Genomic DNA, 27,336 nt, shown 5'->3' on the forward strand with positions numbered 1-27,336 from the left:
TACAGAGGATGCGTACAAATCAGGTGGGTCCGGAAAGCTATGCATGCTAGGAAGGCAGACATCAAAGATCTTTTCTCTCTGTAGGCCATTACACCAACTGAGCCAGCTCCCTGCCAAGATACCAATAAAGAGGAGAAAATGAGCCTCTAGAGCCATGTAGACTTGTTTCCCATCAGGGTCTTAAATATGAGTGACAAGAGTCACTTCCACTTCCTGACTCAGTTCCCACACTTGTATATTCTAACTATGGAAAAAATACAACTGCATGATAGTTGCTATTTCGAAGCAAGTTATGCATCTTGTGTGACAGCAAATCCAACCTTGGAGGGTGTTGTCTCCTAGGTGGCCCCCAAACTGAATCTTCAGCCATCCCACTAGTCTACTGGATCAGCTAGTACAGAGATATGAATTCATTGCCAATCTTCTATGTTTCTAGGTTAGAAGCAATGTGGTGTGGGATACCATTACTTGTAAGTGAGGCATTCTATAATTGCTTGGATGATAGTACTAGAAGCAAGGTGCATTGATAAGTCAAATTCAGTTTTGAAAATATATGTTTATATTAAAAAATTTTGCTCACCAAGACTTGTTTCTCCTTTTGAGTGGGATATTGTGCATATTGCAACACTTGTCTTTCACACTAAAAAGAATGTACCTATATGCCCTTAGAAACTTCTCTAAGGGCAGAAGCCTGAAATTTCATTTTATCTCTTACTCTATACACACAAATGACTTCCTAATCATTTAGGATATTCTTGCTACTTCCCCATAACCAGATTCAATCAGCATCTAAGTCATGGACAAATGTGATGTTCTGTGAAAGGTACTAATCAAAGTCCTGAGTATGTATAAGCATATTATATAAGCTATGAACACTCCCATACCTTTTATAATATAGAAGCATATCATATACTGTGTCCATACCTTATATACTATGTTTATACATACAATACACTGATATCTCTGACAAGAGAAAATGACCTGCTTCTTTCTGGTCAACTTTTCAAATTGATATGGAGAAGAAGAAAAAAGCATTTTTCAAGCCAGATTAATAGATGTGTACCAAAATCTAAAGGCTTGTTTGGTTTATTGTACTCAGAATACCTACGTGGAATAGCAGTTGCAATTGGAGTAACCACCTGAGTTTAAGACAGCCCTCAGTCATTCTTTAGGACTCCTTATGCTTTTTTTCTGGAAGTAAATTTGTTGTGGCCCTCCAGGGATGAGGCTTTGCTTTTGGTTTGCTATGTAGGTACAGATGGCACTTCCAGGTGCTAACACTTGGGACTTCTTATCATAATGGATAATGCAGGAGTTCTGTTAGTTTCCTAATGTGCTTTACCCAACTATGCTATTAGGAACTGGGAAAATACCCAAAGGAGGATCCTGGACCCAAAAGGACCATTTTCAGATAGACTTGGCCCAAAACTTTATTCATCAGCCAATTTCCATAAGTCCCAGAAGACTACAGTGGCACTTCAAGTGCTCAGGGATGAGTGTCAACTCAGAGCCAGTGCCTAGAATTTTCCCTTTCTCCAGTGCGAAGTCATAGGCGAAATGGCCATATACTCATTCAGGCTATGCTTAGAGGAAGATTTATAGTCTGTATACATGAGGATGTTGCAAGGCCTTCCTCAAGGGGGCCTGGTCTCTCCTTCAATTAAGCAATCCGGGTTTATAGACTAGTTTAGGTGGAGGAATTGGAGGAGATGCCATGACTTCTTACTGCAGTGACTCAAATAAGACCTCTGCTCCCCATATATAGCGTATTCTCTATAATAAAACTTAAGTAATATTTTATGCCTATTTATTTTGTCTCTAGGTCCCAGTAATCAATTATCCATGACTCAGTTCCCTCAAGTTTAAAATATTCTGGATGGCAGTCCACCTTTGCAACCAGTCATGGTAATTAAGCCACCCTTATCTCTGATGGTTAAGTACAGCTACCTGGCCTCTGTCACTCTGGAATCCCACAATTTCCATTAAAATCATGTAGACTACTTCACAAGTGGCAATTCCCACCATCAACCCCTATTTCCAGTTGAAATTCAGAACCAAGTTTTCAAAAATGCTGGTATTTCCCTCATGAAGCATTTCTCAATGCCCTGGTGATGTAAGTGTTTTTTTGTAACTTTCAGATAAAATTGTCAGAGGAAGAGAAAGCAAATTGTCCATAATTATTTTACTCTAAATTTATCATGTTTGTATATCTGTTGGACTCCTTGCTCTAAATAATTACAGGAAAGTTTTCGCATCTTGACCTCTTTGGACATAGTCCTTTGTGGAATCCATGCTTTAGTCAGTCAACCAAGTGAACTATTAGAGCCATTTCCAGATGATCAAGTTAATACATTAAATCATGAATCCAATAGATATAGCCAACCTAACTGTATATTTCATTTTCTTCCTTTCACATGCTTAGGATTCATTTATATATGTGCTGTTTAAATTTCAGTTGATCGATATGGGCAAGTTTTCGCAATTCCTGGTGGTCTATATGCTGTCTTCTTCCAAGATAACTGTTGATTCTTCCCTGGTCTTACTGGAATCTGACTCCAGTTTTGGATCTATAAACAATGAAGTGTGATGTGTGTGAATTTCAAAAGACGGCTGGTTTCCTCAGGAAAATGAAAAGAGAGAGAGGTGTTTCTATTGGGAAATCAGTTTTGATATTGAATTATGGAACTTATTTCATTGTGGAAGTCCAGTGTCCAGCTTCATCTGTGATCAAACAGGTTTCTGTCCATTTCTAAGAGAATCATTGCTTTCTCACTAACCCCTGAATATTAACAGAAGAAATTTGGCAAAGTTATCTGACCAACTTGCTTCAAAATTCTCCAAACTACACCACAAGACGTTAGTCCTGACTTTCAGCCATGCTGTCCTGTATGTATAATGGATAAAAATAATTCACTGAAAGCTGTCATCAAGTGCTCTGGTTTTCTACCTGGGTTTGAGCTGAAACTTAAAAGTCTTGCATTGGCTTTCTTTTTTTGGAAACCTTGAAGTGTTGTCTCAAATACTTTATTAAGCTCTACAATACTTGTAATCACTGTTACTGCCATAGTGGCAGAGTACAGCAGATTACTTAATTTCTTAGAGCCTTGATAATCCAGGTAGTTGTGATGCCTCTGCATACCATGGATTACTAAAATTCCCTCTCTGCCTTCATGCGGGTCATTCCTACTTTCATGCTCTAACATAAAATCCTTTCTTGAGGATTTGTTTCCTGGGATCACTCCTTATGGGCAAAATGGTATATGCCATATTTCAACCAGGTAAATAGAAACCACTCTGAGTTCTTAAACAGCAAATTTGAAGCAGGAGATTGGTTATATAGTGATAGAAGAGCTACAGAGATGGTCAAACAAACTAGAGATTAGCAACATCAGGAAGCCACTCCCACCCATAGGGGCAAAAAGGAGAAGGATTCTAAAAGGAGCCCAGACACTAGGGTACCCAGCAGTAGTTGGGAGTGTGTCAGCAGCTGAGGCCTCAGAGGAGTCATAGTCACTGTGGGAGACACAGCTGCTGCCAGAGATGCTGTTCAAAGCAGAGCAGGAGACAGAGAAATATCCCGGCTTCTCCTTGTACTTGGTCTCACCCTGAAATCTCCTGCCAGGACCAGGGCTCAGTCCTCTGGTGATACTACATGGGACATTGTACATGGGACAATCTACATGGCACATTGGAAACTCTAGGAAGGGATCAGTCTTGGGAAAACAGTTTCAGTACCTGCAAGGAAACTAATGTTTCCCTTTTCAGAACAGAGTGGTTTATTCAGGAGGAGAAACTATGTCTTCCTCCACCTCAGAATGGACTGCTGTGGCCGTAGTTTGTAAACACCACTGCGCAGTTAGGGGGCCTCAGGCTTGATGTGATCAATCTATTTACAATAAAGCTATGATGAGGGTAAAAACGGATGAAGTATGTGTTAGGACATTTGCTGAGAAAGATGTACTCATGAGAAATGAGGCAAGTCAAATTGACTAATATGGAAATATTATTGATAGAAGAGAATGTGATAGAGATCCCTACACATGAAACAGCCAGACCAAGGTGGTTGAGGGACTGTAGTCATTTAACTTGCTTTGTCTACATGCTGGATGGCATCATGAGCAGGTGGTAAATGCCTTCAAATTATCATGATAAACTGTTCTTACTAATGAAAGTGTGAATGACTGTAGGTAATTACATGAAATTCAGTCACGAGATTAAGCCGTCAGCAAGTGCAGGAAAATTATATTGAAATTTAGTCATTTATTAGTGTCCCAGAAGAATCTATAGACACCAACATGGATCATTGAAATTAAGCTGGACACATAACAAAGATTTGGTTTTGTAAAATGCAGCAGAGCTGATTGAGCTGGATAACCTGTTATGTCTTTAATCATATATGTCTGTAACTTTGTCTACTGTGCTGCCTGTAATTAGTATAGGAATGCTGTGAATTTTTTTTTAATTCTACATTTCTATTTTCCACCACTGAATAATTCAAACCAGCACATGAAACATATGGGATGAGCAAAAAGTCTAAATTGTGCGCAGGTTTGCGTATTGGCTCCCTGAAAGAAAAACTGTTAAAAACACAATACCAGGATGTCAAATTCCTAAGAGAATCATGTCTTTCTTGCTATTTCTTTTCTCTCTTTTTTTAAAACTTCAGATTACATAAATGCCAATGGCATTTGTTGCAGAGACTGTTTGGAATTTTTCTTTGTTCCACTCTGAACAACATTGTCATTATTGAATTTTTACAGCTCCAACTTCCATTAACATCTGAAGAAGTTGTTAAATAATCTTTTCCAATTAGATTATTCTTTCCAAACTATTCTAACTCCAGGAAAATATGAATGATGATGTCTAAATAAGGTATGGTGTCATATTTAAAGAAAATACATGTACAAAAACTTTTAGAACTAGAAGACTTAAAGATTGTCTAGTCATATTGTTCCTATTTTATAGAGAAGAAAACACATCAAAGAAATTTAGTTATTTTTTTTCTAGGAGCACACGGGTTGTTAGTAACAAAAGTAGGTCAGGAATAGATTTTTTTTTCAGATAATCTACGAAAGCATTCTTTACGTAACTCTTCATTATTCAGTAAGATTCCATTACTTTAACATGTGATGTAGTTCTGGTTCATGATGATGCATAGCTGTAAACAACATATAGTTTTATTATTAAGAACAACAAGACTGCTTTATCCAGAGGATAACTCATTCCTCATAATTCTCGGCATCAGGTTATTTGCACACAAATTCTTCAGTTCAGAGTCATCTTACAGACTTTTTCCTTGTTTGTCTAGTTAAAATTTTTTCCAAACATTTTTAACGTTCCCTTCTGTCTCTCTCAGTCAACCTGGTCTTGTTACATCTTAGTTATTCAGTATGTAACTCTCTTATCATCTTAGGGTTTTGTTTGTTTGTTTGAGGCAGGGTCTTGCTCTGTCACCTAGGCTGGAGTGCAGTGGTGCGATCTCGGCTCACTTCGACCTCAGCCTCCCAAGTAGCTGGGGTTACAGTCATGCACCACCACACCTGGCTACTTTTTGTATTTTTTTGTAGAGACATAGAGACAAGGTTTCATCATTTTGTCCAGGTTGGCCTCAAACTCCTGACTGCAAGTCATCTGCCCACCTTGGCCTCCCAGAGTGCTGGGATTACAGGCGTGAGCCACGACACCCAACCTTATCTTTGAATTTTCAGTTTAATGTACTGCAACAGATAGGAACCAGAAATTAAAAGTGCAAAGCCACAATCTGATGCCTTTCTAAATAGAACTTCCTTTTTTTATCATGGGAGACATGCTTAGGTGACATGTGCTTAGGAGATTTGCTGTGAGGCTAACCAAGCTAAAGCTTCCAGGTCTCACTTGCACAGGCCCTTTCCCAGGTCTTGGGATGAATCTAGAGCTCATGTTGACATACGCTTTTCTAATTTTCTCAAAAATTAGCTGTTTTAAGCACTATTGTTTAAGAACGCTGTCTCCTTCACTCACATACACTGTCTTCTCCATCACATGTTCCCCTTATGGGGTGGTAGGGATGAAGCTAAGACAAGGTTGAGTTGGTCAACACATACAACGGAGATTTAGTGGATATATTTATGCCATTTTCAAATACGTCTATGTACAATTAAATAGTCATTCCCTAGTATATAAATGGCTTCTAGGAATCCTTCAACTCATCCATTGCAATGTTTCAAATGGGCCTGAGATGACCTCTCTCTATGAACATAGCCTATCAGTGTTCTATCAGCAAGCACAAGAGTTTAGTGAAAAATAAAAAATAAAAAACAGGTTTAAAATGTGCAGAGTATTAAAACTAGTCATTAGAAATGCAGTGCATCACATATGCATCTTTAAGCAAGTAATTAATGAAAATATACATTTTTTTCTGAATTTTGTGTTCTATGGCATTTATTTGCTTTTCAAAATTTGCCCATTGTGATTTCTCATTTTCTGTCTTCACTTATGTACATAACTTAGTATTCATTTTGTATTCTTTTACTTAAAAGGTCATCCTCCCCCCAGCTTTCATAAGTCTCAGGCCCCACAAATCCTGGATCCAGGTGATTAAGTTTCCAAAGCTAATCCTTTTAGATCTCAGAGGGAAAGCCTGTTCCTGGCTGGCTTTAGCAGCCGAAGTTTAGCAGGGCTGGGGTAGCAAAGACCTAGTAGAACAATCAAGAAATAAAAACAGGTAAAAATCTTTTCTAGGACATGCAATAAAAAGTTGCACATCAGAGAAGCTGAATTCTTTTGACAAGTCTAAGAGAATTGTCATGGGGCCAGGGAACATGGACAAGTTTAGAAGGCTCACAGGTCCAAAAGTATAGCAGAGAGCAAGGTGCAGTGGTTGCATCTAAAAATATTTCCATGAAAAAGCTGGCATTTCTGAGACTTGTTTTTTTTTTATGAATGTGCACTACCTGATCAGAGAGAGTGGTTTAGCCTATTACAAATAGTCAATACAGACGCCATCTTCACTGTCAACATTGACAAGGGAAATGTATTAAACATCCATATGAATTCAAGTCAGGACTTGTAGGGATTTAAATCACTAGTTTGTTTTACTTCTATTAGTATTTTTACCGCGTATAGTTGACCCTATAGAAAGTCTAAATAAAGAGAAAAAAAATGATACACACAGACTCACACACATTCACACACACACACTCACACACTCACACACTCACACATACGCACTCACACACACAAACTCACACAAGTTCTGGCAGTAGGATGATTTCTCCTGCTTTATTTTCATGAGTTTAGAGAAAGAAGGAAATGGGTATTATAGTTCATAGCAATCTGAATTTTGATGCAGAAATTGGACTAGATTGTTCAATTACTTATCATGATGTGTCAGTCTCATAATTCAATTTTAAGAAAGTAAGACAGTAGGGCAGAGAGTGCAGCTAGTTTGCGGTATAAGCAGTTTAAAAACCAGGCTTTCCGTTACCTGTAGTACGATCTCTAGTCTTCTGCCTTACTTATATTTTGTATGTGAATGTGAGCAAACACTAGGCACTCAATATTAATCATATAGTAGATTGAGATGGAGCTTGGTGTAGTGGAAAATACATGAGCTGTGAAATTACACAACTGGACTTTTAATCCTGATTCTGCTCTGTCATGTTATTTAAAATCCCTGCAACTCAGTTTCTCATCTCTAATGTGAAAATAAGGAAACCCGCCTTGAAAAGCTGTTCTGAGGATTCCAAGAGGTGACTTTTGTAAAGTTCCTGGTTATAGATGCCTAGTAAATTTGAGCCAGTACTAATTGATGCATAAAATTCTAAGCTTCCTGGGAAGTCTAGTACTTAACAGGCACTTACACATCATCCCATCTAATCTGCATATCTATCCTATAATGTAGGTATTGCCATCTCCTTTTTATTCATGAGGAAGGGTACGTTTCCCATGTTAAACAACTGGCAAGTGAGGAGTAAGATGACGATAGAATCTTATAGCCTCTCAGCTTTCTGACACAGAAACTACAGGTTAAGACAAATGTTTTCAAATGATTTATTCTATATATGTTTGTTAAAGTCTTGCCCAAACACATACTCTAAGTGTGAGAAATGAGGGTACTTCATTAAAAAAATTTTTCAGGACTAAAATGTAATTTTGATTTTTTTTTCTAGCAGACAGAACAAGTGCTGAACACCTAAAGAGATTAGGGAGTTGACAGTTTCAGACGAAAAATAAGATGTCAACATCAAGAAGCTATAATTCTTCCAATCCATTATTCACTATTTTAATGAGATTTGAGGATAAGCTGAGTAAAGAAATAATCCTATTCCTTGAGATCAGAAGTATATGTCAGATGAATTTATTCTGTATCCCCAAGTGGCAAATAACGTTCTACAATTCCGAAGTCTCTCATAACTCTCATTCATGAAAGCCACATTACTCTCCCTCAGTCTTCCAAAGTACCCTATCCTTTCTGGCCATTTTTAGCTTCTCCTACTGTCTCTTTTTATCCCAGTTGGCTACAAGATTATAAAATCTTCTCACAGCAAATACATTCAGATGTGACAATAGCAAAAATTTGGGGGTGGTATGGAGTTCTGAGTTTCCTGTTTGGCTAAATCTGGGTTTGGATCCTGGCTCTGTCACTCACAGCTGAGTGCCTATATTAGTCAGGGTTATCTATAGGAGAAGAACTAATAGGAGATTATACATATATATATATATATATATATATATATATATCCCAATACACAGACTCAAATGTTAATCTCCTTTGGCAACACCTCACAGACACACCCAGGATCAATACTTTGCATCTTTCAATCCATTCAAGTTGACACTCAGTATTAATATCACAAGTCCACCCCTTGTCGAATTGAACCCATACACATCTCCTGAAATCATACATAACTTCAAATAAAGACAATAATAAGGTCATAATTACACCTAACATAATACAACTCTCCTTCATACAACCAGAAATGCAACAATCCCTAACCCAAATGCTATTACACAAAGTTAACACACTTAAATGCTGATATGAAGTCAATAAATCTTACATCACATGATAAAGGAAAAAGGAAATAAAGTGAAGGTATTTTCTTAGTGCAAGTGCATACTTGCGCAAACATGTTTCTAACAAAAGGAGAAGGAAATACTCATGACAATTACAGTCCCCGTTTCTGAGCTGGTCACATGGTCGTAGCTGGTATTGATGACTACCTTCTTCTGCTACCCATTCTGTATTCCCTTTGCCTTCAGCAAGCATCTTGGCAGGTCGTGGTTTTTTCTCCTGGTGGAGTTACCCAACAGTCAGTTCTTGACTTCTGTGCATTCACAGGCTCAACATCACGTGGAAGCTGCCAAGGCTTTAAGCCACAGCCCAGCCTTTATGTTGAGCCCTTTCAGCCACCGCTAGAGCAGCTGGGATGCACCAAAACCTTAGGCTGCACACAGCACAGAGACCCTGGGCCCAGCCCACAAAACCATGTTTTCCCCCTAAGCCTCCTGAGACTGGAGGGACTGCCGTGAAGACCTCTGATATGCCCTGGAGACATTTTCCCCATTGGCTTGGGGATTAACTTTCAGCTCCTTATTATTTATGCAAATTTCTGCAGCCGGCTTGAATTTCACCTCAGAAAATTGATTTTCCTTTTCTATCCCATTGTCAGGCTGCAAATTTTCTGAACTTTTATGCTCTGCTTCCCTAATAAAACTGAATGCCTTTAACAGCACACAAGTAACCTCTTGAATGCTTTGCTGCTTAGAAATTTATTCCACCAGATACTCTAAATCATCTCTCTCAAGTTCAAAGTTCCACAAATCTCTAGGGCATGGCAAAATTCCTCATCTTTTTGCTAAGACATAACAAGAGTCACCTTTGCTCCAGTTCCCAACAAGTTCCTCCTCTTCATCTGAGACCATCTCATCTTGGATTTCATTGTCCATATCACTATCAGCCTTTTGATTAAAGCTAGTCAACAAATCTCTAGGAAGTTCCAAACTTTCCCATATTTTCCTGTCTTCTTCTGATGCCTCCAAACTGTTCCAACCTCTGCCTGTTACCCAGTTCCAAAGTTGCTTCCACGTTATTGGGTATCTTTTCAGCAACGCCCCACTCTACTGGTACCAATTTACTGTATTAGTCCATTTTCCTGCTGCTGATGAAGACATACCCGAGACTGGGCAATTTACAAAAGAAAGAGGTTTAATGAACTTACAGTTCCACATGATTGGGGAGGCCTCACAATCATGGTGGAAGGCAAGGAAGAGCAAGTTACATCTTACATGGATGGCGGCATACAAAGAGAGAGCTTGTGCAAGGAAACTCCTCTTTGTAAAACCATCAGATCTTGTGAGACTCATTCACTATTGCAAGAACAGCAAGGGAAAGACCTGCCATCATGATTCAATCATCTCCCACCGGGTCCCTTCCACAACTCTTGGTAATTATGGGAGCTACAAGATGAGATTTGAGTGGGGACTCAGAGCGAAATTATATCAGTGCCCTTTGGAATGAACTTAACTGATGATTTCCTCAATTACTGAAAAGTTAGATTAATTAAAGAGCAACATCACGCTTGTAGTCCCAGCACTTTGGGAGGCTGAGGTGGGCAGATCACAAGGTCAGGAGTTCGAGACCAGTCTGGCCAGTGAAACCCAGTCTCTACTAAAAATACAAAAATTAGCTGGGCGTGGTGGCAGGCACCTATAATCCCAGCTACTCAGGAGGCTGAGGCAGGAGAATCCCTTGAATTCAGGAAGCAGAGGTTGCAGTGAGCCAAGATCCAGCCACTGCACTCTAGCCTGGGTGACAGAGCTAGACTCCAGCTCAAAAAAAAAAAAAAAATTCGTCTTCATCTTACATACAGATGACCACGCTGTGACTTAAAGAGGTGAAGAAAATTATCCAAAATATACAGCTTCTAAGTAGCATTGCTGAAACTCAACCCCCATTTTTATATTGCTAACAGCTTCCCAAATAATGCTATCTGCATATTGCTATTTGTGAGAGTCACTTGAGCTGAATTCATGTAATACTCATGATAGATCAAGGACTTTCATTAAATATTGGTTCCTATTTATTTGTATTTGTATAGCACTTTATTTTCCCCAAATCAGTTTAGATTTCTTATTTCACTTGATGTTCCTTGGACGGATAAACAGAAATATAAGATGAAATGATATCAACAAATCACCCGTGGAAATGGTCCTAGGATGTGGGTCTTCTCTCTTCATACTTGGTACCTTTTTTCCTTCAAACCTTCAATTCCTCAAGGTACCATAAGAAGAGACTTTGAATTTTACCTTTTCTTGTGTTCTCCCTCCATCTGGGGGCTCTGAGGAAAGGCATATGAAAATAGGGCATTTGCTTATTTTCATAAAAGGATGAGTGCCTTGATGTTACAGAACCTGATAGCACACACTTAAAATGATTATTTTCCCATCTTTGGAATCATCATGGCTGGAGGGCCACTCACAAAGGACTTTTCCTCTTCTTGCAATGATAAGCCTTAATGGAATCTGGCCTGCAGAGTGTCTGGGCTGTGTGTGAGCTTGATGTCAGATCAAGTCCAAGCAAGTTCCCCGAAACTCAGGCTTTACAACATCATGTAACTCAGAAACATTCCATCAAGCCACCACCCACCTTTTCCAGTGGGAATCTACTAAAATGATTCTCTTGGAAGCAGTGTGGAAGTAGGGGGAAGGGTGTTAAATTTGTGCTTTTGGAGTGGATTGTAGATGGGTGAGTGGGTGGAGAAAAGGGGGGGGGAATTCAAAGCAAAGATGGAAAAAATAACCACACTGCCACCAAAATATTCTGCTCAAGGATGAGGGAGTACACCCTACAGCTGTTAGTGCTGTTCAGCATATTTTGCATATTTACATATACCAAGTATTTCCAAACAGCCTTGTGTTTGTTTTAAAATCCCACACGGAGATGTCGGGTAAAGCTGTCACTGCAGAAACTTCATGGTGAAGTTTGCAAGACTATTTTCAAAATTCTTTATATGCATCATAAACAGAGCAGAAGAGCTATTGTCATCACCCACATTATAGAGAAATCTAAACTAATCTGCCTACCCATGAGACAACATTCAGAACAAAGCACCCATGTTCTAAGACAAAGAAAGAACCTCGTTGACTGAAGCCAATTTTTTTTATTGTTGGTGTAATTTGTTCAATACAAAATGGCACATAGCATGATATCATGTCACCCATTGATCCTTGATTAGTCCTGAACCTATCAAAGTATGATTTTTCTTTACTTCTGTTGACTCTAATCTTTGACTTAAAGATATTTGCCCAGACTTACTGAGTTATAATTGACAAATAAAAGTTGTATATATTTAAGGTATATGATATGATGATTTGATATAGGTAAACATTGTGTAATCATTATCACAATCAAATTAATTAATACAGCCATAACGAGAAGTATTTTTTGTAAGAAAAATGATAACACTGGACAGATTTTTCATGTAGCCATTTTCTTTTGGAAACATAAAACACCACAAATCCATGCATAGCTCATTTGAAAAAGATTCGTAAGCTTTCAACAGAAGGAATAGGGGAGTTTAAAGCTATATTTTCCTTTTAGCAAGATCCACAAGAAAGGATAGAGTGTCATGCTTAAAGGGGAACAGATTTTGTATTTTTTGGCAAGATATTAAATCCTCTGTTGCTATATTTGGCTCTCTGCAAATAGTCTCTTGTACAAGTGCAAAGCAAAGATCAATGCTGGTGTTCTTCATTCAGTCACAGCCAAACTTGGTATGGAAAGTAAAACAGTTGTGCTTGAGTGTTGTTTCGAACAAAGTCTTGCAGCTCATTTATTGATCAGCAGCATTCCAGAGTATTGATACCCTCTTTACACATTAAATCTATCAAAACATGTTTGCTTTTCCATAACAGTTTTCCACTGCTTAACTGATAGCAGATGGAGTGATTCAATCTGGACAAAAGTGTTAAAGCTTTACCATGTCAATGTGGTCATATTTAGCTATTTAGTCAAATGTGTATAAGCAGGTCAAATAAGATGCTTGGAGACTTAGGACATCACAAGATGGGCCTAAGTTCCCAAAAAAGGAAACAAAACAATTAAATCTTACTTGGTTGTCCCCAGAGAAAACACACTTCAGCTAGGAAGAATCTGCACTAGATGACCTGCTCTCCACCCCTCAGACTGCTCATCTTACATAAGTAACACATAACCCTTTGGATTCTGAAGCACTATAATAACTACATGAAACATTTGAAATAGTGAGAGGAATTTTCTTTACATGCAATTATTTAATGAATGAAGATAAACCCCCACACAAATGCCAACGCAAACATTACGACTTGCTACTCCCAGTGAAATAGTCCTTCTCGATTACAAGAGTGATAGAAAATGATGGAAATCCAATACTAATTGTTGTAGGTAGAATAATGGCTCCAAGTCCTAATCCCCAGAACCTTTGAATATGTTACTGTACATGGAAAAAGGGCCTTTAAACATGTCATTAAGAACCTTGAGCCGGGCACAGTGGCTTATGCCTGTAATCCCAGCACCTTGGGAGGTCAAGGCGGGCAGATCACGAGGTCAGGAGATGGAGACCATCCTGGCCAACATGGTGAAATCCTGTCTCTACTAAAATACAAAATATTAGCCGTGTGTGGTAGCACGCATCTGTAGTCCCAGCTACTTGGGAGGCTGAGGCAGGGGAATCCTTTGAACCCGGGAGGTGGAGGTTGGAGTGAGCCAAGATCGCGCCACTGCACTCCAGCCTGACGACAGAGCAAGACTCCATCAAAACAAAACAAAACAAAACAAAACAGAACAAACAAACAAAAACCTTGAGATGAAGAGATTATTCTGGATTACACAGATGCAGCTATTGTAATCACATGAGTCCTTAAATATGTAAGGGAGAGGAAGAAGAGAAAGTCAGTGATGCCATGTGAGAAGGTCTTGACCAGGTTGCTGGATTTGAAGATGGAAGGAAGCTAAGCAAAGGACTCTAGAAGCAGGGAACAGCAAGATTCTCTCTTGCAAGCATCCAGGAAATGCCTCCTACATTCTGTAGCCCACCAAGACTAAGATCTTTGCCGAATGTCTGACCGACAGAGCTGTAAGATAATAAATTTGTGTTGTTTTAGGCCATTATCTTTGTAATAATGTAGTAATATTTTACAGCAGTTCTAAAAATCTCATTTTGACACCACATTCTAAATATGGCGTACAGTTAAAAAGCCTGTGCCAAATTATTTCTTCTGTAATGCTGGAAAGTCTATTATTTAAATGCTGATTTTCAGACTTTAGTACTTTCACATTAAAGATACATGTAATAAGAAAATTGAGGGCCCACGTAGAGAAACTCTAGCTTTCTTCAGAATACAAGGTCTTGGAATTCTCTTTTCAATGTTAATGAATCATAGAAAAGTTTTTGTTCGTTTTTTCATACTACTTATGGCAGGGTCCCTGTCAACAAATGTAAAAACAATAAAATACACCTTGGTCAACCAATATCCTTAGAAGCATTGTATTATAAAATTCTCAAGACTCTTGCTGTTATGTAATTAATATACCCCATTCCATTTGCTTTTCCATTATAAACATGTGTTTTATAATCTACTCCTTGCAGTCACATATAGACTTCTTGGCCCTAGAAATTAACTTCTTAATTAATAACATCTAGGTTGTTGTAATTTCCAAAATATTTATAAGATGCTTAATTGAATAAGGAGGAAACAAAAAGAGTTTTAAATTCTCAAGAAATGCAGACCAAATCCAAATGCTACGTTAAAACACAAACATTCAATTCACATTAAATTATTTATTGAACAAACTGAAGATAATGACATATGTTTTCATTACAGTCTTCCATCATCTTATATCATTGACACATATTATGAGACCTGCATTTGAAGAGTGAATAGAAATAAGAAAATGTTTTCCCAACCCCACAAAAACAGAAAAAGTACATAATTTTATAATTATCTTATAAAGCCAAAAGTTTTATGAATTTTACTTTTTTTATTAATTAAGAATGACAGCATAACTAAGGTTATTTTTTATTTCTGGAAACACAAAATTAAGGTAGCATAACTGCTTGTAGAACTAACAAGTCTGAAATTTCATGGTATTTCAATGCCGTAAAATAATATTTCTATTGTTACTTTTCAGTTTACCTAATCAAGTGACAAATATAAAATTCACTACACTGTATTTTTGTTCACGAAAGCATTTCACCTTACCTAGATTTATATAATAAAAACAAATTGTATCCATATCTTCCCTTTAAATATATGTACTTTAAAGTGATACAAAGAATTCACATGAAAACTTTTCCCTATGTTTTATCTCCTGAAAAAAAATGTATGGAATAGTATTTTTAAATCAGATATAATATCCAATATTGTACATATCCTAAGAAATTAAATCAATTGTGTAAATAATCATTATTAACTTTTGCTCTAGCCACAGCATAGAAAGAAATGTACATCTCTATTAATATAAAGAGATATCAATAGGAAAGTTCACATCTTATGCATATACCAAAAAAACTAATTAAAGTATCTTGCATTTTAAAAGAATTATTCTTATGACAAATTTAGTAGTCTAGAAATTGTTTTTTTTAAAAAAAAACAAATTGATGATTACTTATCCTTTTCTAAAAGGTGTCTGTTTGCTTATACAATGGAATTGGTAAAAGTACACTTATTTATACTAGAATTTCTTGGAACTTAAAAAGGAGATTCAGAAAAACTTATTGGATCAAATTAAATTGACTACAACTTCAAGAGAATACTACTTTGATCAATACTTTAAAACTATAAAAGTATTTTTAAACAAAAAAGCACAATAGACAATAAAAGAAATAGAAAAATTGAGATACTTTAGCAATAATGACGATTTCTGTAGGTTGTAAAATGTACATGGTGCAATTCCCAGAGAGCACTACAAGATTCAAAAGAAAAAATCCTGCTAAAAAATTCTAAATGTCTGTGCTGTGACCAATCTCCATGACCAAGTTACCATGCAAAGTAACATTTTGAAGTTATTGAGACTGAGGTTTCCTTATAGCCTCCACCCATGCCCCTACTTGCCAGAGCCATTCACTTTTTTATAGGTTATATGTTTGTTTTCAACATCTGTTTTTGAATGGATGTTGAAAGTTAGGCTAAAATTTTTGCCCAATTTTTCTATAATGATTTTAGTAATAGTTTTAATGCTTTAATAATAGATTTAAAGGGCACTTTGGCCTTTAAATATTTTCAGAGAATAAACTGTAATTTCTCTCTCAAACAAGTCTTTCTTATTCTGAAAGATGTCTTTTATCTTACAGGAAAGAAAAAAAATGAGTTTCTAGGAGCCTCTCCATTAAACTGGCAGGCTGATTTCATTTCCGATCCCATACAGTTTCTGCTGCGTTTCCCTTGGCTGCAAAGGTGATCAATCGGGAATTCGAACTGCCATCAATACCCCTTTGTAACTGCAATGGCTCAAGTGAACTCCTTCCATCTTCAATAACTGACACAGTGTCAACATCTGCTTCCAATAAGGTTGTTTCTTTTTTTCCTTGAGTAGAGTAAATCTGCTGACTGAGATCGTAAATGGTTGTGTTTTTTTCCCCCTTTTAATGTGGAAGATTTTTTCCACCATATTTTGCAACTTTCCTTCAAGTCAAATAAAAATAAAAAAAAAAATTGGATAATTTCAAAAGAAATGTTCTTATCCTAGGTGCCAAGGAAGTTCGATATATAACTAAAAATATAAACTATGGTGAATGAATGACACTGTCCTCATAATTTTGGACACAGTAATTTAAATAAAATTTTGGAACATGTAGGAAAACTGAATTGGACCTACATGCCACTGTAAGGTTAATTTATTTTTCCTTCAGAAACGACACACTAAAAAGTCAGCTAATTAAGAAATGTACATTTATCTCCTATACCAGGTAGAAGGAACAGTAGGAGAAAAAGATTCTCTTTGCAGTAATTTCTTACAGAAAAACAATCACATATCTATTTGATTGCTGCAGAAACGGATATGGACGTGAAGAGAAGAGACCTTTGGGAGCTCAATTTAATGAACTACTTAACTGATAGGCAACTGTAGTAACTGTTATTTATTGAACATCTAATATGAGCCAGATGATTGATCGTGTGTGTGTGTGTGTGTGTGTGTGTGTGTGTGTGTATGTATGTGATTTCCAACTTCCAGAGCCTGCCTGTTAGGTATTATCCCATTTTACTCATGAGATAAATAAATGAAGCCCCAAACCACACATAAACTTGTGGCTAAACTAGAATTTAGAGAACGGCCTAACAGCCAAGTTCTTTTCCATTAATCCGTTCTGCTATCTATTTATCCCTCAGTCAAAACTCTAACATATATACTTTCCTTTTTCCACCACTTAATGCCACTGCCCCCATCGGCTTAATTCAGCAAACACTATTTAAAGAAGGGACACTCAGTAAGGGATAGAATACAGGTTCTTGAAACAGTTTCTGATTTCCACTTTAAATTATAAATACAACATTAAACCAGATAGCAAACTCAAAAGCTAGACAGGGTGACATATTCTGCAAATCTTAGAATAGGAATGGGCACATACTTTTTGTATAATGAATAACAAGCTTCTCAAAGGCAACTTTCATATCAGTGCTTAGAATCTGGGGTTTTTTTTTAAGTCTTATAAAGAAATAAATCCCTCAATTATTTGCAATCCACTCCTCATTTTGCAAATTTTAGAGCAATCTTGGCCATTTTTGCTTAACAAAATAATATAAATATTCTTAAGAAGAAAGAGAAAGGAGAGCAAATAGAGGGGAAAGTTAAGAGAGGGTGCTTAACTTTCTTAAGAAGACACATTGATTTCTCAAAAGTTTAGAGGCTCTTTCAAATTAATAATGAGAGGCAAAATAATCTGTTAGGTTCCTGATTTGTCAACATTATGTTGTTTCTTAGCTCCTGATGGTTTATTGGTGGAAGCATAGATTCTACTTAAAATAAATGAGACAATTTTCTAGGGTCTAGTTCACAGATATTTAGAAAGCTTGAATAAAATCTGATTTGTAAAATCAGACAAAAGTCACCTTTGTCTAAAGGTGGAGTGGTTTTAATAAAATTGTGGAGGCAGATAGTAGCCCTCAATAAAACAGTTCAGAAGCCTCTAAGTCCAACAGCATCATTTTGATGTGAAAAAAGAAGAGCCAGAGAATGACAGGATTTTAAACTTGGAATGAATTCAGAATATTATGCTAAATTACAACCCATCCTCTTTTAGGACTTCTAACAGCAATATGGTCCTAGAAGACAATTATAGAGACACGCTCATTCTCTTTCTACGTATATTTTTGATCCACTCCCTGGGTGGCAGTGTACCCCAAACACCTAGGTCCTGTTTTCTTTTTCCTTTTTCTTTTTGAGACAGGATCTTGCTCTGTTGCCCTAGCTGGAGTACAGTGGTGCAATCACAGCTCACTGCAAGCTGCAAACTCAAACTCCCAGGCTCAAACGATCCTCCTGACTCACCCTCCAGAGTAGGTGGGACAACAGGTGTGCACCGCAATGCCTAGGTAATTTTTCAGAAAGTTTTTGTAGGAATAGGGTCTCCCTGTGTTGCCTAGGCTGATCTTGAACTCCTGGGCTCAAGCAATCCTCCCGAGCCTCTGCCTCCTATAATACTAGGATTACAGGCATGAGCCGCTGTGCCCAGCCTGGGTCCTGTTTTCAAAGAGAGAGCTCACTTACAAATCTTTCCTGTGTACAGCAGAAACCGGGTTCCCAACATTTCTCAGGTCCTCAGAGCCAATAAATTTTTTATCTGACAGTTACCGGGAGAGACACAGAGCAAAGTCTAAATTCAGGGTGAAGACATCTAATTAATGCCCTTCAATTAAATATGGTGAAAAATAAGAAATGGAGCTAGGAGTAACTACTTTCCTTTTCCTCTTCATTGGGAAAATCCAACTGAATGATCTGAATGAGTTTAATACTACTTTCAAATAAATTACAAAGGAAGTTAATGTATTCCGAAGGTGGATGTGGATGAGGCAAATAACCCTGTCAGTCATAAGATGGGAACTGTTGAATACTTGCCTTTGAAAACTCAGAAGGACACAAGGCAAATCCAGATTTATAAATTCAGTAAATTTTGTGCTCCATGTATTTGGGCAAATTATAAATGAAACGATCATATCAAATCAAATTATGGACCAAAGTATAGAAAATTTAATCTGGCTACTCCCAGGAAATATAAGTTCATATTATTAGTGAGTGGAAGGTATCTTAAATTTGGACCCCACATTGGTAAAAATGTTCATATTGTGTAAAAGAGAGGCTAGGTAAGAAACAGCAAAGTGCGGAGTGATGAGAGTACAAGAGAGTATATAGATCTGAAGCTCAAAAGATGGATAGGATATAAATGAATACATAAATTACAGCCAAGGAAAATATTTGAAAATTATCTATGAGAACTCTGCTTAGCTGAACATGCCATGTTCATGTCTAAAAAGTTCGCATATATGATACGAACAATTAAAGATAGAAAGTGGCATTTCACTGAACATACTGTTTTATGTGGGTGGAGAGAAAAATGGGAGAAATTTGAAAAAACCTCTTTATAAAGCTAAAAAACTTCTCTAATACACTAACTTTTTTACATGACATCTCTGGAAGCAGTTGATGGAAGAAATAAACTTTGCCTTTGAAGTCCTAATAGTATCAGTAACTGCTACTTTCATAATCTTAATCTTCTCCTAGCAGTGTCTTAATGATAATGTTAACTTTATTTAGATTCTGAGAGCTATATCAAGTTAGATACTCAAATTTTTAATTTTTAGCCTAATTTAAATTGTATATAACCTCTGATTTTATTTTTAAATTGTGGCATAAATTTAAATCCTAACATACACTTTATTTTGCCCTAAATTTCTTTCTAAAAGGGAATTAAATCAAGTAAAGCCAGATTTAAACAAACAAAAAAAAGAGACTTGTTAAGTTCTGTGTTGAAACTATTATATATAGAACTGTTTGTTTGTTTGTTTGTACGTTTTAGCTTACAGTGATAGGTGGCATTATAAGAAAGAGCTCGGGCTTTGTAATTTCTCTAGTACCTTCCCAGATATTGTTCCTTCAAATGCTCTTCAGGAAAAACAAATCCCACTTAAAATATGACTTTTTAAATTGCCATGAATGAATAATTAGAAACAAGTAAAATAAGTCACTGGCACTCATAGGTAGCATGGTTAAACGCATTGTTTTCCTTGTAGTTGTATATAACCTCTGGTTCCATTTATCAAATTTGGATGGGCTAGAAAGACAATTAGTCTCCTCTAGGCAAACTCTTCATCTGATTGAAAGTTTATGCCAACTTTCTTATTAGTCAACCTCCAAGTTATTCTTTGGGAGAAATCAAAGCAATAAAATATCATTTCTCTAGTACAGTCATTAAAAAAAAACTTTTCAAGCTATACATATAATTCAAAACTAATTGAGCTAGCATGGAATTAAATCTTTACTGAGATTCAATGTAAAAACAATACTGCATTGGTTTGACTACAATATAGCTACTTTTGTAAAAAGTTAAAAAACGAAACATTTGAGGTAACCTAGAAAGCACAGACAGAGCATATAATAGACATCTTAGAGATAAGCATTTTAAACATTTTTGCCAGTGCTTCTCTGAGAGCAAGTTCTTTAAACAGAACTCAACAATTTTTACAATATTAAAAAAAATACATCCCTCAAAAATAGCCCATCAATGCTAAACCAAACTTTTTGTATTTCTACAAAAATAGATGCACATAGAGCTACAAACTTGTATTCCTGAAAGAATGAACATTTTAATGTGTGGTTCATCCTTTCCTGACAAGGTGGTTGGCTAAAAAAAAAATCAAAATGAAACAAAAACTTAGCTATATATTGATAAAAGCAAGGTAACAAAAGGAGAGAGTTGCACAGTTGGCAAAGGCTCAGATGAGGAAATAAACAAACAAAAATGCTTTTCTTCAATGTCTAGGATCCACTTTGCTTTCTCAAGAAAGGCCGAAAACCAGTCAACTGCGTGACACTTTGTCTTCTCCTTCCATGCCTTTTGTGTCCTATTGCTGAATGGAAAATCCCGACAGTATCTTTTCCCAGTGGGCCTTTGGATTTATGCTGCAACTTAACTCACTAAGATTGTGTGTTTCAGTACCATGGTGATTCCTTACTCTTGTCTTGATGCTGTAGACCTGGAACAAATGACAATGGGGAGAAAATAAAGAACATTAATACATATGGTAGCAAAAATTAGCATAATCTGCAATACATTGGATATAGAAACCAAAAAGATAATCCAGGCAACTGTGAGTTCTGACCTGAAGACATCATGATCTCTAAGCAAATTCTGTGCTGGAGCTCACAATTTTCAAAAAACCAACTAACACAGTACGTGACAAAAATGCAAGACTAGGACAGTGCTATTTATACAATACAAATTATTTGCTATATTTTTTATTTGCTTGGAGTATGAGTGAATAGTAAATAGCAAAAATGAAACATTTGTAATTTCAAAAGGAGGTGATATTGGGAGAAAAAAGACATAAATAATCTTTGGAGCATTTATGCAGTGCTTCAATTAACACTTTCAGTAACAATCAAAATTATTCTTTTAGACTAATGTGATAAATAAATTCTGTTGTTATTTTGAAATGTACTCCGCAATGGGATTACTATAAACTATGTGAGCCATTAGATGGTTAAAAACTGAGTCTACTATTGTCAGTAAAATAAATATAGTTGGTTCATAACTAACAGTCCAGACCTATATTCTACTTATTAATTTACTTATTTTATCTTATCTTCCTCCAAAAAGTATTTAAAGTGGATTTAAAAAATCATACCAGATAGCAAAAATTAAAATTTAGAAGTTAAAAATAGTGACAAAAGGAAGGTATATATTGATTAATAGGACATAGATTAATTCGAACTCAAAGCTAAAATCAGTAAGAAGTTTATCAAAGAGAAAATGGGAAACGTGACTTTTATCTGTGTCTAATACAGTTAATTGACTAATTTCTGATATGGGCAATTCACATAGCACCTTCAGTTTGCACCTACTCGAAGTTACTTTTACTTTGTTTTTTTTTCTTTCCAGCTTCGTTGAAGTACAATTGAAAATTAAAATTGTATATATTTAAGGTGTGTAAAAAATACTTTAATGAACTTATATATTGTGAAATGATTACCTAAATAAAGTTAGTTAATACATCTGTCACCTGTTTTAGTTCCCTTTGTTTTTGTACCTGAAATATAATTGTTTGGAAGAGTAAAAACACAGAATAATAGGTGTTTTCTATGTTGTTTAAAACTAAATAACAAAACATGAAGCAAAACTCTTTAAACATGTGGGTAGAAATGCAGCAAGGTTGCTGTTTTGTGGGTGCAAGGATCTCAAGTTGTCTTCTTGGCCTTTGATCTAAAACTGTTGTAAACCCAGGATGGATGTCAGAAATTTAATAGCTAAATGAGCCAATTTGGTTCAAAGTTTTTCTATTATTAAACAACACTTCTTATCCCTCAACTAGTCAAAGAATTTTGTAAAATATGGATTTCATTACAAAATAGGACACAATTAGTGTTTGGAGACATTAAGGCAATCTACAAAACGGACTACACAAAGGGCAAAAGAACAAATAGAAGGAGATAAAGAAGCATCTCATAAAATTACAAGTCACAATCTGTGTACTGTGTAGCATTTGTGTACTGGGAACAAACAACACTTTCTGAATGCCAAAAGATTGGCTCCACCTTTTTCTTTTTATCACAAGCATACTGGTATTATGCTTGATAAGGAAGCAATAGTTTTCCTTTCCCATTTCGAAAGAAGAGGAGGAGAAGGATAAAAGAGGACAACGAGAGAGAGAGAAAAAAAAATAAAAGGATCCGGGGTATGTCAATCCACTCTTAAGTTTCCTTTATTCATTTTCAAATGGTTTTCTGGTTAGAATAATTTGCAACCTGACATAGTCTCTGTTGGGTAACTCTTGTAATCTAAACCACCTTTACTGACAATCTGCTGACTATATAAATATTTTTTTAATTATTAAAACATCTCATCTTCTGTATGACTCAGGATTTCCACACTTGAAGACTGCATCAATCTACAGAATGTCAGTACTGCAAGTCATGAATACTGTTGTAATCATCAAGTGATTTGCCTGTCTTATTCTTGCTTTTAAATAAAGGCAACTTTTTATTTGCTTTGCAAAGACATATGACTATTTCAAAATCACGTGAGCCTTTTGCTGCGGACAAGTATTGCATTACTTAAGATCACCCCAGATTTTCCAATCAGAATAACAGAAGTCATTCTCTCATTATAAATTCATATATTCAATTTCTTGTTTCCATGTCTCTGCATTTCTACAATGCGAATCTTAAAAAGTCAATTCCTCTGTGGCCTAAAATGTATCAGATATCTAATGGATCCTTGTGGTTAAACTTCTTCTTGGTGATGGAACATAAAAAATTTTGCTTTAATTACCAGGCATTCATATTTGTAAATCTCAAAATAGGCATATGTAAAGCACAAGAAAATAAGCAGCTACAAACAAAAAAACCCTACTAATAAGTTGCAAAAGAAAAGCAGGGCTGGCTGGGCGCAGTGGTTCATGTCTGTAATCCCAGCACTTTGGGAGGCCGAAGCGGGCGGATCACCAGGTCAGGAGATTGAGACCATCCTGGCTAACACGGTGAAAACCTATCTCTACTAAAAATACAAAAAATTAGCCGGGTGTGGTGGCGGGCACCTGTAGTCCCAGCTACTCGGGAGGCTGAGGCAGGAGAATGGCGTGAACCCAGGAGGCAGAGCTCAAAGTGAGCCGAGATTGAGCCACTGCGCTCCAGCCTGGGCGACAGAGCAAGACTCCATCTCAAAAAAAAAAAAAAAAAAAAAAGAAAAAAAAAAAGAAAGAAAGAAAAGCAGGGCTACAATTTTTTTTTTTTTATTAAGACAACTGGTAATGGTAGAGCGGAATAATTAAGAGTCAACAAGTACATTTAGTTTTTCCCAGCAAGGGTGGAGGGGGGCAAAATTGTTAACCCATGAATCTTTTGCGGTCATTTATTTGGGATTTCCCAAGATTTTTCTTGCCAGAACAAAATCCACTCTGCTACAGGTTCTGCTCCTATTCAGACTTTTCTGCTTCCTCACTTACCCAAATCAAACCTACTTGAAATTAATTCATAACATACCCTGAGATTTCCCCACTGGCTGTCTGAAATCACATCTGTTTACCTTCTTTATAGTAGCCATTTTCTTTTGGTTCTGTTGTTCAGACCGTGAGATTTTTCAGTAGAAAGGAAAAAAAAATCATAAAAATGATGTGACCTAACATTTTCTTAGGGCCTTAATGATTATATTAAGCACGGTGCTAAGTGCTTTATATGAAACATCATACTTCATGCTCCTAATCATGCTAAAATAATATTCGATTTACAAATGAGAAAATTTAAGTTAAGAGAATTTATGCAATTATTAAGTGAGAGAACTAAGATTTTAAAAGAGGTGGTCTGATGTCAGAGTCAATGGTCTTAACCACAATATACATGTTCACATTATATGAGTTATACTGGCGGTAGCCTAAGTCAAAATTATCACAAAATCAATTCAAGGAACACTTAAAAGATTATTTTACTCCTTTTTGCACTACTTAGAAACACCCTGATTTAACAGAACTGATATGAAGATTAACAAAATAGCCCTCAGTGATTTTTTAAAAATTCTCCATTTGTCACATTTTTCCTAAGATGACATAAATGATGACGTAGTAGTCTGTTACACTTTTGATGAAGACCACTTCAATGATATGATAGGATGTGTCATATTTAACTGATGTGTCTCTCTATATGTATCTTTAATTTAACCACCACACCCCCTGCCAGACTTCTCCAGTGCTAACTTTAAAAACATAGGGTGGTCAGTTGGCTCTTGAGGCGGTTGCCAAAAATGAACGAAGAAACAAAGATTTCAATTGTTTACTCCAGAGTTTGAGTTTGAAATTCAGTTAGGACAAAAGCCTGAAAGAAACTGAGAGTCTTTAGACCCATTTCCTTACTTCAGTGCCAACACCACTACTGCCTGACCACCAAAACAAAAGGAAAAAAATATTCAGAGCCAGGATGAGAGCAAAGGAAATAGAAACATTAAAAGAAAAAAAGACACCCACCACAACAACAAAACATAAAAATCATAACAACAAAAAACCTTTGGATATAGGTGAGAAGTCTTGGTCAAGGAAGAGGATGAGAACATGATTTTCCTTAAAAATTTGAAGATTCTAAACAGTCTTATTCCATTTGGGCTACTATACCGAAATATCATAAACTAGGTAGCTTATAAATAACCAAATCTTATTTACCACAGTTCTGAAGGCTGGGAAATCTAAGATCAAGGTGCCAGCAGATTTGGTGTCTGGTGAGAGCCTGCTTTCTGGTTCACAGAGAGTGCCTTCTACTGTGTGATCACCTGAGATCTCTCTCAGATCTCTTTTATAAGGGCATTGATTTACATTCATGAAAACTCTGTCCCCATGACCTAATCACCTCCCAAAGGGCCAGCCTTCTAATACCAGTATCTGGGGGCTAGGATTTCAACATATGAATTTGGGAGAGATGTAGTGATTCAGATCATAGCACTGACTGTATATAGCAAGGCATCATGACTCATTTTCTAACTGAGATTAGGGAGGCAGCAGCTTCACAGACCTACCTCTTGTGAAATGCTATAGAAATGAGAAAATAGAAATGGCAACGTGGTAGGTCTGAGCATGAACAGCCTAGAGACTTTCCCCTCCTTAGTTTCCCTCAAACCCTGTTTTTTTTTCTCCAAAAAAGTCTTAAAGCTCGCCTATGCTCCCGACAAATGGTATAGGAGACAGTTCAGTGAGAATTCTGGGGTCCTGTCAGTATTAGCTGTGATGTGGGTATCCCACAGCAGAAGAAATAGCATGGGCCGCCCCAGATGAGCGTCTTGCAGGGATCACAAACACTAGGAACTGAATTCAAATAGGACACGTTGAGTAGGTCATTATTAGAAAGAACATTAGAAAGAATATTGTATAGAGAATGGCTGGAGAAACAGATCAGAGGAGGGGGGTATATTGGAAACAGCAGTCCAGGATAAGAATGAAAACACAGAACCAAAAAGCAGACAACAACTTATCAACTGGACAGTTTTTGTGATGTGAATAACTTCCTAGGAACAGAGGCAACCCCAAGGAAAAAAATGAAAGAATTTGAGAAGAGCTTTCAATTCAACTGGGATTTTGTTTTAAACTGAGAATAATGGAGCTGCCAGTGGATTGAACTAAGAATAAGCATAATTGATGAGGATAAGTCTTCTACCATTAGATAGAAATAATAAATAAACATTGGGTAACAAAAAATGTCACACTAATATACAGCTGAGTTTTAGGTACTGTTTGTTTGTCAGAGTCATAACCCACTAAATAAACACGCTCTACTTCTGAGAAAGCATAGTCATTTGACAACACCACTGATCACGGCTCTTTTAAGTAAGTTGAATATGCTTTCAATTAATTTTATTGCGGGAGATAAAAGAGGTAACCATACAATGGGAAACATGCTGTTGATTTTAAAAAAAGAACATAAATAGGAACATAAAGCCTGAAAGTGTGTGTAGAAACTTTGAAGACCTAAAAGTAAAGATAGCATTTATATGGGTAAGTGTAAACTTTTCATTTCATACATATTAAAAGTCAAGAAGCCATGTGGATTAGAATGCTATTAGTCTATAAGAACCTGGTAACATTTCTATATTTAAAAAAAAGATCTCCCTTTTCATCCATCCTTTAATAAAGATAAGAAATACTTATTACAAAGTTAAATATATACAACACTGTGTCAGATGCTACATCAAAATATCCAAACTTCACCAGCAACTTGACAGCTAACACTGACACATTGACATATGATCACAAAAAGGTGCGAAAGACAGTCATACTATTTTCTATTACTTTATGAAATTATCATTGTTAATGATCATACAATTGCATTTGTTTGTCTGAGCCCTGGGGCAATCATTTTAAATACTATTTAAGAATTTCTAAATAAGATCTGTGTAGGGGTAGGACCTTAACACTTGCAAGAGAAAAATGTAAGAGAGAAGGCTACTCAATCTGAGAACTATGATTTCATTTCAGGTGAATATCAAGATTAATATATAGGCGCCACATTTTAAAACATTTTTAAAACTCTTAACACATCATGGAATTCTTGCTTAAAAATCAAGTTAAATAGTATTTAGAAAGTAAAAAGCCTACATAATATCACCTATCATCAGACAATTTGCTAAGTGT

The 27,336-nt window shown here is 36.4% G+C and overlaps 1 protein-coding gene and 1 pseudogene across 5 annotated transcripts in view; both read right to left on the reverse strand.

The window, feature by feature from the left end:
- Positions 1 to 11,933: 11,933 nt before the first annotated feature.
- LOC100935907 (uncharacterized) lies at positions 11,934 to 18,764 on the reverse strand (annotated as a pseudogene).
- The window catches only part of VGLL3 (vestigial like family member 3), a 50,602-nt gene continuing 38,049 nt past the window's right edge, over positions 14,784 to 27,336 (reverse strand). For all 5 annotated transcript variants that reach the window (XM_002813408.6, XM_054551671.2, XM_009238680.4 and 2 more), the window contains exon 4: positions 14,784 to 21,207. In XM_002813408.6, coding sequence (XP_002813454.1) covers positions 21,164 to 21,207 — 44 coding nt within the window. In that variant the 3' untranslated portion in view covers positions 14,784 to 21,163. The remainder of the gene's footprint in view (positions 21,208 to 27,336) is intronic.

This window comes from Pongo abelii, chromosome 2 (assembly GCF_028885655.2).
Source record: "Pongo abelii isolate AG06213 chromosome 2, NHGRI_mPonAbe1-v2.0_pri, whole genome shotgun sequence".
NCBI lineage: Eukaryota > Metazoa > Chordata > Mammalia > Primates > Hominidae > Pongo > Pongo abelii.